This window comes from Urocitellus parryii, chromosome 5, assembly GCF_045843805.1.
Source record: "Urocitellus parryii isolate mUroPar1 chromosome 5, mUroPar1.hap1, whole genome shotgun sequence".
NCBI classification, from domain to species: Eukaryota; Metazoa; Chordata; class Mammalia; order Rodentia; family Sciuridae; genus Urocitellus; species Urocitellus parryii.
The window spans coordinates 100,199,871-100,212,082 of record NC_135535.1 but is presented as its reverse complement, the minus strand read 5'-3'; the positions used below and the strand labels follow the sequence as shown (position 1 = coordinate 100,212,082).

The 12,212-nt window shown below is 33.1% G+C and overlaps 1 protein-coding gene across 2 annotated transcripts in view; it reads left to right on the top strand.

The window, feature by feature from the left end:
* The first annotated feature begins 1,415 nt into the window (after positions 1-1,415).
* Positions 1,416-12,212, top strand: part of LOC113176142 (pregnancy zone protein-like) — a 53,309-nt gene continuing 42,512 nt past the window's right edge. For both annotated transcript variants that reach the window (XM_026380554.2, XM_026380553.2), the window contains exons 1-10: positions 1,416-1,534; positions 2,866-3,049; positions 4,058-4,211; positions 4,345-4,397; positions 4,947-4,967; positions 5,400-5,568; positions 6,877-6,961; positions 8,453-8,576; positions 9,922-10,036; positions 11,919-12,028. In XM_026380554.2, coding sequence (XP_026236339.2) covers positions 1,452-1,534; positions 2,866-3,049; positions 4,058-4,211; positions 4,345-4,397; positions 4,947-4,967; positions 5,400-5,568; positions 6,877-6,961; positions 8,453-8,576; positions 9,922-10,036; positions 11,919-12,028 — 1,098 coding nt within the window. In that variant the 5' untranslated portion in view covers positions 1,416-1,451. The remainder of the gene's footprint in view (positions 1,535-2,865; positions 3,050-4,057; positions 4,212-4,344; positions 4,398-4,946; positions 4,968-5,399; positions 5,569-6,876; positions 6,962-8,452; positions 8,577-9,921; positions 10,037-11,918; positions 12,029-12,212) is intronic.

Genomic DNA, 12,212 nt, shown 5'->3' with positions numbered 1-12,212 from the left:
AGAAAGTATAAGTATTCCTGAGAAAAGTTTATCTACTTAACTTGGAATTTTTTACCTGTGTTCATTATAATAATTTACATAGCTGTAGTTTCATAGTTGACCAAATGTTCTCATGTGTATTATCTTCACTTCTCTGTCACTCTTTCTGATTATAGTTTAAAATGTACATCAAGGTGCTGGGGATAAACCTTACTAGTAGATCTTGTCTAGCATGTGCTGAGCTCTGGGTTCCATCTACAGCACCACCACCAAAAAAAAAAAAAAAAAAAAAAAAAAACAACGTTAAGACTTTCCTGGCTCCAATTTACAGGAGAGCCCAATAAAATATTCCTCATTCCTGTTTCTTACATATTTTATAATTTAAAATAGTGCTCTTTTCAAAATATGCAAACTCCAATTTGGGGATGTCTGTTTATATTAATATAATAGTAGGATCTTTCTTACTTTGAGAACTCAGTAACAAATGGATTCCAGCATTCGGATGTACTCTGGAGGGCAAACAGGATGATGAATCACAATTGATAAAATATCTTTACTTAGGTAAAGTTAAACATGAATGTTCAACAAATAAATTTTATTTCCTGGAGAATAAAATAAATTAATTGGCTTTGTATTCTTGAGGTTTAGTGAAATTAAAAATTGTATTACATGGGTGATTATATCCAAATGAACCATAATTTTCTTTATAAAAAATAAATATAAGGGCTGAGGCTATACAGCTCAGTGGTAGAGTGCTTGCCTAGAATGCATGAGGCACTGGGTTCGATCCTCAGCTCCACTTAAAAACAAATAAATAAAATAAAATAACAGTATTGTGATATTTTAATAAATAAATTAAATAAAGGTATTTTTTTAAATTCAACTTAAAAAGTGTCGTGAATTTAAAAATACAAATATAAGAATAGGTATTTTAAACAAAGTTCAACTTATAAAAACTAGAGGAATTGCCTCCAAGTTTTTTTTGTTTAGAATTCTGTGACAGATTTCATTTCCTTATTTTATAAAGGACCCACTGAGGATGAATCTTAAATGAGTAAATGTGATGCTCTCTGGATAACCAAGAAAAAATCTGGAATAGAGATTTACATTTATTATACTTTTTTTAAAAGTCAAGAATATTAATTTATTTCATCAAATCATGTAATTCATCTGAGTTTTTCCCAAAAAATTTAAAGTGCTGATTGATAAGCTCTACCAGTGGCAGCCTTAAAGTACTATCTATCAAACATTTGGGAAATTTAAAAATGTGGATGGAACAATATTGATGTTCTTGGAAATTATCTAGAATTGATTTTTTTATACTGAAGTAGTTAATATGTTACAAAAATAGAAGGTTGACATTTAGCCTTCACTACTCATCAGGTAAAATAAAAACCAGTGAATCAGGAACAAGATCAGAGTTCAAGGTATCAAGAGCTCATCTCCCATTCTCTTCTGTTCCTCTCTACACCATGAAGGGAAATCAATCACCTAAGCCAGTCTTGATTCTACTTTTTCTGCTTCTTCCCAGAAATGCTTTGGCTACTGCAAAACCGTAAGTAATATTTCCCCCCAATCCTATTGTCCTTATTTCCCATGGTGTTATCTCATTCTTGATCTTTTTAATTTCCTGATTTCCTGCTACTTGAGAGGGTCAGCAAATTGTTATCACTCATGTGGAATGACATATTACAATTCTAGAAAACTTAGACATGAGGCAGCAATATTTGTCAATCATTCATGAAAGAATATAGTATTCTTATTTTTAAAAAGAAAAAGATACATTTTTTTATTACTCATAAGCAGACAGCAGTGTTCTGGCCATTGTGAAGTGGCTCTGTGTCTGTGTTTTCCCCCATGTGAGGGGTTGCCAACATGGATGGAGGGACCTACAGACAGACAAGCCAGGATTTGTGTGTCAATTCACTTAATCTTTCAACAAATCTTAATGTCTGGCATTAGGTCTCGGGAATACCCAGATTAACAAAATTTAGATCTTTTCTTCAGTACTTCAGAAAAGAGAAAAAGAGAGAGACGTAATACAGAAAATGAAATATAGCCACCCCAAAACAGAAGCAGACACTGCAGGATTTTAGGAGAATACTGCCAAGAAACCCTAACTCTTCAAGGGACCTGCTGTAAGAAAAGGGCCATCCCCAAATTCTGCATAAAAGAAACTGTTTTTGAGATAAGACTTAGGAAGCTAATTTAAGTTTTCCAGATAGACAAAGACTCTCAGAAAGAGAGAGAAATGAGCAAACATACAGCATCATGAAGTGCATATGTGAGTGACTATAAGTGAAAGAGAAATGGCTACAGGGGAACGGCCTTTTCTTCTGGGAATAACTGGTAGTGTGTGCTGATTAGCCTAGCTTAGATTGGTTCAGCTCTCATCACCAGAAAGTGAAAGAAAGAAAAGAAATAAGATTGCTTCTTAAACTGAAGCAAAAACAATTTAGTGTCTCCCATGTGTTAAATGTTATTTTTCTAGTATTTTCTGGAACAAAGAGATTTGTGGAAGTCATATGGAACTCAAGATCACATGTAGACAGGATTTTAATACCTTCAAAAGTGACTTGTTGATTAATTAATGTAAATTTTGAATTTCTATCCAACATATGTGATAACTCTTAGATTCTTTTCCTATAGTTTTCTAATATTCCAAGGGTAGAGGTTTCTAAAACATAAGAGATGCATATCAATTTTAATTTGATGTTTTCTGAGTTCCCATGGTCTTTTATGTTGGCCTTTGAGCAACATGAGATCTGGTTTATATCGGTAATCTGGCTCTATGCTATGACTGGTAATGATAGAGAAGATTTTCTAGAAAATGGTAATAATTTTGACATCTTTTGAACCTCTCTCTGTTTGATCCTTTCTCCACAGGCAATACATGGTTCTGGTCCCATCACAGCTCTATTCTGGAGTTCCTGAAAAGGCCTGTGTCATCCTTAATCACCTGAATGAGACTGTGACACTGAATGTGAATCTGGAGTATGGAACACAGAGCAGGAACCTCCTCACAGAGCTGGTGACAGACAGGAACTCCTTCCACTGCAGCCCCTTCACTGTTAGTATCAACCACTGGGATGAGGGAAGTGGCTAGAGAAAGAGGGTTGAGACTTTATGTTCTCATTCCTCAAATTTAAAAAAGAAAAAAAAAACAGCATAATGAAGGAAAGTGAGGAGTATGGAGTAGGTTACAAATGAGAATCTAAGAATTAAAGTGTATTGAATATGCTTACACAACACAAACAGATCAAATGCAGTATTTGATTGCTTTTGAGATAAGTCTTAGGAAGCTAATTTAACTTTTCCAGATAGACAAAGACACTCAGAAAGAGAGAGAAATGAGCAAACATACAGCATCATGAAGTGCATATGTGAGTGATTATAAGTGAAAGGTAAATGGCTACAGGGGAATGGCCTTTTCTTCTGGGAGTACCTGGTAGTGTGTGCTGATTAGCCTAGCTTAGATTGGATCAGCTCTCATCATCAGAAGGTGAAAGAAAGAAAAGAAAGAAGAAATAACAGTAGCTATAATATTTCATTTGATCTTAAAATAAACTTGTGATGTAAATATACTCTTGACATTATTGGTATAAATACTGAAATTATCAAAGTCAAGACACTTATCTAAAATCTCACAGGTGGTTGATTGTTGATTTATTCCACATAGCCTTTTATCATTTAAAGTTTTAAATCTTTAATCCGACTAGCTTACTCTAAATGATAAAATAAATTTGTTATTGACATTTGGAAAATAAAATATAATAATTATTTTAATTATGAAAAATAACTGAAAATGAAATGAGAACATATCACTTCTTTTATGAACATGACTGGATTAAAGAGTTAGTTCATTTTATTGAAGTGATATTTTCCCTGTCAACCAAATCAATAAATTGTTAGAGTCATGTTACACAATTGCAATAATCTACTTATAAGACAAGAAATGTAGACCTTAACCTTGTTCCTTTCTAATTCTCAGGGAATTACCAGGAAAACAGAAAATCATGAAGGCTGAAACTTTCAGAAGTGGGTCTGGGTAGATTCTTCACTCATTTCTGTTTTGCAGATTCCAGAGTTGCCATCTCTCACAGCATTCATTACTGTTCTGATAGATGGGACAACCCAGCATTTCATAAGCAGGAAGCCAATGCACATAATGAAAGCAGAGAGCCTGGTCTTTGTCCAGACAGACAAACCCATATACAAGCCAGGACAAACAGGTATAAAGAGCCAAAAGAGCAAAGACCACTTGGGGGAAAGTAGATCTTCTTGATTATTGATTCAGCAATCATAGGACTTCTAGCCTGGGTTCCCACTGGAGTTTTCATGGGGAAAAAAATCTCTGTATTTCAGTGAGATTCCGCATTGTCTCTGTGGATATCAATTTTCACCCATTGAATGAAACGGTGAGTCTCATATTTGTGGGTGGGATTGAGGAAAATAGGCAAAAATTAGGTTCTATTGGAAAACCAGAAACCAGTGTAGGAGACACTTAATTCTTCCACACAAACAAAAATCTTATTAAAGTGAACAAAAGTGTATTGGATTTCTCTTCCTAAAAAGCTTTTGTAGGTTGGGGATATAGTGAAGTTGGTAGAATGCTTGCAAATTGCATGCACAAGGTCCTGGGTTCAATCCCCAGTACCACAAAAAAAAAAAGTCCTGTAAAACAAGTGTCATTTAAAAATAATAATAAACTTACTATTTGGATCTTTATCCAAATAAGTTTCCTCAATTGTATGTTATTTCACAAAAAGGAAGACATGACTTCTTAAGAGATGAACGTACCAAACTAAACATATAAAGTGCTATGAACCAAACAAGGAACATTTCCTATTTGGACAAGAAATATACGTTCTTCCCCCATCCATAACTTTTATCAGTGTTGACTTCCCAGTTTTCTCTTTCTAAACACTATCACATTCTCATACTACTTTTTCTTCCTTTTTTTTCAGTTCCCAGTCATTTATATTGAGGTAGGTAATATATTGTGCATGTAGGTTGGAATGAGTACTCATTATGAGTTACATTAAGTTACCTCTCTCCTTCTAATCACTACTTTAACAAAAATAACAAACACTATTTTCCCTGTCTACCTTAAATTCTTTGGGAAAAGTGGGTTATATACAAATGAAAGAACAAATTACTTGAAATGATGCAATTTAATATCAAAAGAGGTACTAGTATGAAATGTCATGAAATGCCATCTGCAGTACCTCAGAGCTAATAAAGTTATTTTACTTCTCTCAGTCTAAAATCTACTGAAAATGTTACTAATAGTTATAGTGCCAATTTGCTAGCCCATTAACATCTAATACCCAATGTCATTCTTACCTAAAAAGCTGCCCCTCTACTCAAAAGTATCTATTTCAATTGTTTCTATGAACTCATAATATTTTTACCTATAGAATCCCAAGAAGAACCGAATTTTCCAATGGCAAAATTTCAAGCTACAAAGAGGACTTAGCCAACTCTCCTTCCCACTGTCAGTAGAGCCCATCCTTGGTCTCTACAAAGTCATGCTGGTGAAAGAGTCTAGGAAAATAATACAGCACTCCTTTGAAGTGAAAGAATATGGTAAGAATTATGCAGGAATAAGGCATGTATAACACTGTATTTATAACAGGAACAAGCAAGGTCCAGCAAACAGTCTTTGAAAATTACCAAGTTTTTTTGTTCACTTGAGTATTTGCTAAGCACTTGTCATGCATTATCTCATTTCATCCTCTCCACAGTCTTCTTTCTGGGGCATATACAATTATTATCTTCACTTTACAAATGAGCATATAAATACTAAAAATTAGTCATTTATCAAAATCATAAAGCCAATAAGAAACAAGAGAAATTTCAATAATTACAAGTGACTATTCAAATATTAATTGCTAACCTACATTTATCTGTCTTTTAACTGAAGGTATTTCTTGGCATTATCTCATAGTTTTCTAATTTATACTTGTAGTATTCTAATCAACTATGATCCTGAAATCATAGTAATTTAGTACTCAAATAAATTATACATCAACTAAGTAATCAATTAAATTATAACAGTTAATTTAACAATCAGCTAATTACTAAATCAGACATTGAACCCATCTAATTAGTTACAAATTATGTGGATTTTCTAATAAAGATAAATGTTTCATGCCATGTCTGAGGGGTCTTATTATAAAAAAATAATTCTCAAAGCTCACCAGAACTGCCATGAAAATCACAAAATAAAGTTATATTATAGGAATAACCTCTTACACAACTGAGAGAGAGAGACTAGAAAATAAGAATGTATCAGGAACACTTGACAGAGAATATTGCTAACCACACCTGAACATTTAATGGGGATGGATTGATTCAAATTTGGGAAGAAAACATCTTCAGTGGCCAGAGTGTACCATGTTGGGGAACTTATAGAAGGACCTAGAAAGGGCTGTGCACTCTGCGTAGTTATTAGTTCAGTGGAACCATAGCTGAGGGAATGGTGGTGGCCTGGGATTTTGTTAATCAGCAAAACTAACATTTAGTAAAAAAAAGCTGCACATAGAGAAAGACTAAGGACACACTGGAATCTATTTGTCCCTCTGCTGCCATATCTTACTGTGATGATCTTCAGAGGCTCATGGTACTATCTTCCTTCTACCTTTGAAATATGGTACAAACTCAGAGAATAGCAGTCCAGGAAATATAGCTCAACCAGGGTAACACAGTACAATGTGCCCATGGTAATGACCAACTTCTCCTTGTCAGTATTTTCCCTCATGCTCTGTACTATAATTGAAGTCAAATTACATGATCCTATGTTATAAATTCCACTAATGGAATTAATATTTTTAAATCTAATATTTTTAAATCTCTGGCCCACTCTCACCTCTTTTTCTCTTTTATTCAAAACAGTTTTACCCAAATTCGAGGTCCAAGTAAAAATGCCCAAGACTATTCCTTTTCTAGATGAAGAATTGGAGGTATCCGTCTGTGGCTTGTGAGTTGCATTTTCTATTTCATCTTTGTCTCCATATTATATGTAAGAGAGTGTATTTTAAATAAGTTGCTGGACTTTGAAGTATTTTAATTCAGAGAATTGTTACCCCAGCTCTCCTATACTAAGTAGCAGGGATATATGTATATGACACTTCTACTAATAATAACATCATTCACTGGACATTTAAAATGGTGACAGATAATGTTTTAAGCATATTTTTATTCTTATACTAACTCTGTATAATAGAGATAATTATTATCCTCACTTTACAATGAGGGAAACAAAACACATAAAGGACAAAAATACTTGTTTGAATTATTGTAAAGAATGGATGGAAGACTGGAACTTAGATATAATAGTGTACCTTAATGCTGTACCTTAACTCCTAGATGCACATAATAGAATTAAAATGAATATCATAATTATTTCTTCCCTGATTACCTTAATGTACTACAGCATCCTCAACTTGCTTTTGAAAATAGCATGAGTAACATGTTTTCATTCCTTTCAAGAGCCTTGATGTTTTAAATATTTTCATCAGAGGGGAAGTCTTTTGATCCATATCTACATATAAGATTTGAAATCTAATTGAAATTCTACAGGTTACCAGCAATTTATATTTGTCAGCAATTATAGGAATTTTGAGGAGAAAACTATAGAAAAGTAAAGAATGGGGCACTGAGGCTAAGCCTCACCTACTTCACAGCTACAAAAAAGCTACAGAAGTCAAACTTGAGGGTACATGAGAATTTTGAGAAGGTGTTTAATTAAAATGAACACCTCTGGTCCCCTCTACAGAGATTCTATCCATAAACCTGGGGCAATACTCAAGCATCTGGCATTTCAATCTATATTATAGGTAATTTCAATGGTGGTGGTTCATAAAATACACTTTGAGAAAAAAATAAATTGATTTGAGCTTTGCATCATAACCTTCCATCATATGTGGCAAAAAGTAAATCAAGTCATTATGATACTGTTCATAAATCACATTTTTTATCTATAGCTTCTACTTACTTTCTAACTTCCCCATTCATCCTTTTAAAATACTTAGGAATTATGGCAGACTTAGAAATATATTCTTTTCACACATTTATTTTATTTTTTGTTCTAAATCAACTCAGGTGTTGTCAAAGCTAGAATTATAACCTAGATAATCAGACAGCAGAGAAAGTGAGAGACAGAACAGTGTTAGAGTAAAACCTCAATGGAAGGAGAAAAAAGATCTAAGAAAAACTAAAGTTATAACTTTTCATTTGGAGATCTTTCATAAAGATTCAATCAGATTTCTCTTAAAGTCATAAATGTGTTCTTACTAAGATAATTAATACACAGTCTCTCAGAATAATTGCTCCTTGAGTGCAAATGCCATGGAAGGTACAACTATTGATTTAGGTGCATAAGACAATGTACAGACAGGTCAAATCAGGTGAAGAAATATCTGTTTCATTTATATTAAATACTTTTTGTATGACCATATTAATATTATAGATACACATATGGAAAGCCTGTCCCTGGTCTGGTGACAATTAATGTATGCAGAAAACATTCCAAATACCGTTCTACTTGCCATGGCAAACATTCACAAAATATCTGTGAAGAATTCAGTCAACAGGTATGTGACTTCAGAGCACTAATACCAAATCTTGTTTTCTCATGGGTTATGATTATAAACATAATACAATAGAGAATATGTTCAAAATAATCAACAAGCAAAATTATGGAATAAGGAAAATTTTTAAGGCAGGCAGTGTTAGGAGTGTTGGGCTCATGAATTTATTGTCCTATTTGTTTGGCCAATTTTATAATTTTCTTCCAAGAGCAATCATGCAAATAAAAAGTATGAAAAGATAAGCAAATATCCAAATTTGACATTTGTCCAACAGATAACAGAATAATGTGGCAGGTGCTAAGAATTTGGCTGGTATGAGAATTGAATGATGTGTCATGGATCCAAACTGCTTATGAAGAGTGTTAAGTAAAAACAAGGTTCAGGAGAGGACCACCTAGAAGGACAACAGATTGGAGGTCCCACTTACATCAGAGAAGATGTTTATTAAGAATAATTAAAGAAACAGCTGAAAGTTGAATATGTTGCATTGACAAAATGGAATTCATAAATTACTGATTCACAGGAAAAGTATGTAAAAGTCTAGGGTATGACAAGGACAGTGAGTGCTGCAAGGGTAAAAACAATGAAAGTTATTTATCAAAGCTGCAGAAATCAAATGAGAGGCCAGGATGAAGAGTATGATGATGATTATCAAGATAAATAGGATAAACAAGAGAGGAATATAGCTGCCAAAATCTTTACTATATCAAGGAGACTAGTATTAATTTTTATTTTAAAGTGATTCAGGACATCTGTATGTGAATAAATTTTAACATGATTGAATCTTATTGTGCTATAAATATTTTTATGTAAATGAGTACAAAATGAAAACATGAATCCTAACATTTCTTTTGGAAACTTGATCATTAGAAGGATTCATCTTGTCCCTGAATGTATATGTTAAATATCCAAGATATCAGGAAAATGCAGTTAAGAGTGTATAATCCATAGTCAATATTTAGGTGAAGGTGGTTACGGAGGCTTCTTAGAATGTGGTATGCCTGAATTGAGCTATGAGGAGTAGCAACCCTTGGCCAAGGATAAGAATGGAAGAAAGATAGTTGTCATTTTGGGAGCAAAACATGCAAAAGCTAGAATTATTAAATATCATGGTACATGTGGAAACTCTAAGAAGTTCACTGTGCGAGAAATGGGATTATTCAGAAGACAAGGGATAAGGCAAAGGTTAACAATGAATAATTCAATGATTAATGAAGAAACTTTATATCCCAAAAATTTAGTCTGAACACTTGTAAAATGTATTTATATAGCCAATAAAAAGTTCATAGACTGATGACTTTTTGACAACAAATCAGAGGACCCAGGAATTCTTTCCTTTTCTCTTCAGGCAGACAATAAAGGATGTTTCACACAACTGGTAAAAACTAAAGTGTTTCAACTGAGACAAAGGGGCTATGACATGAGAATACAAGTAGAAGCCACGATCAGAGAGGAAGCAACAGGTTTGCATTCTTTTTAAATTATTTATTAATTCAATTAACATTTACCCAGCTTCCATTCCATTTAAAATATTTTATAGTTTCGGTAGATTATGAAGAAGACAAGGGCTCTCAAGGCATTAAAATTTTAAATAAAGGTGTTTATATTTGTTTGTGTGTATGATCATAAAATTTCTACAAGAATTATAAAACTAAGGGCCAAAAGGGTATGAAAAGAAATAATTAATCCTGATATAAAGCTAGAAGAAATCTTTATAAGATAAAAAATCATATTAAATTATTTGAATAGGATGTCTAATATTTTGAAAGATTGGATGGTCAGGGCAACATGAAAAACGTAGGAAAAAATGGGTTCATTTTCAGAAGAACCCATTCATTTTCAGAAGAATCTGAAAATGTAGGTCAGTGCTAAAATGGGGAAGAAAGTAAATCATATACTGAAGAGTTTAGAAGTCATTCTGAAAAGTATTAGTTATCAGATAGGTTTGAAGAGATGAATTAAAAATTGATACTTTAAAAACATAGCTCTATTAGATACAGAGAAGATAAGCTAAATGAAAACTGTGTTACAATGTAATATACCAGAAACTGATTCAAAAAAGATGAACCCAGATTTTAGTTCTTTTGGATAAATAGCAAGGAGTGGGATAACCATCACAAGGTGGTTCCAGTTCTAGTCTTTGAGGAATCTCCACACTGTTTCTCAAAGTGTTGGAGCTGATTTGCAGTTTCACTAACAATGCATGAATGGATTCCAAATACGGGGCCTAGGAAAAGGATGACTAGGAAAAGGAAATGCCATTAACCAATAAAGAATACATGTAAGGGGTGGGATTGTGGCTCCGTGGTAGAGTGCTTGCCTAGCATGTATGGCTCACTGGGTTGAATTCTTGATACCACATATAAATAAAAAAATAAAGTCCATTGACAGCTAAAAAAAAAAAAATTAAAGGAATACATGTAAAAGAACTAGTGTGATGAAAATATGTCAAATTGAATTAATTACATACATAATATTAAGTTGAAGTGGATACATTGTGCCAATAATAATTTTAATCTTTATAAAGAAAGCCATCAGAACAGGGGTGAGAAATATAAATCTGAAGCCACACCTTCTGTATCCATATCCTGAAAATGAGTGCAGTACTTTCTGAAAGTGAGTTATTTAGCATTGCTAAATTTAGGATACATACCGGACAAAGAGGATCCCAAGAAGAAAAACAACTGCATTAGGAGATTACACAATAGTATATAATAAAATCATAAGATCTGGGGATAGGGGAGAATAAAAGTGCAGAATTTCTTAGAAGCCTTGGGAAAGACATATCACAAAGGTACTGCTGTATGAAGTACTACCAATGGTTCACATATGATGAATCTGAGGCAAGTAATCTATATGGGGTCAAGTCATGGACCACTTAGACTTTGATAACATGATGACTTAGATGATAGAAAAAGGCACAGATAATTCTTCACTGAATGGAAGAGTACCAGATGTTGGGTATACTTTGGACAAGCCATGCAATGAAAAGGAAGTCTTTCCGGGAAAGTATTTGTGATAGAAATAAAAACATATTTTAAGGCCAATGTGAATGTGAATGATCTAATTGTAAGCACAAAGTTGAAAGAAAAAGCAAGGATGTATGAGAGAGGTTACTTGCAAAACCAGAATTAGGGATTGTGGATGCTAACTATGTTTTATATGAAAATGGAGCTAACATCAAATTTCTTCTCAAATAGCTTTTATAGTGTATGTGTGAGAAATTCTGGAATAAATAAGAGAATATAGATGGTATTTTGTTATGATGGAGTGAAGATAAGGTGAAACTAGAAGGTGAATTTGGAATACATAGAACTGTTCAACTTCACTTTTTTTCTTTTTTAGGATTAGAATTAACTGGTTATGGATCAAGTGAAATCACAAATACCTTGAGCAAACTGAAATTTACTAAAGTGAATTCACATTACAGACTTGGACTTCCTTTTCAGGGACAGGTAAAATTATCTTTTCAATATATCTTAATTTCAGACATGAGGCTTTTAAGAAAACAAATTTAAAACAAAAAGTCAATATTTATAAGAAAAATAAAATTCAGAATAAAAAATTATGGCAAATAAATTTGTCTACCACGCGGCCTGCTATTAATGAGGTTCTAGGCATAAAGTTAGTTAGACGAGA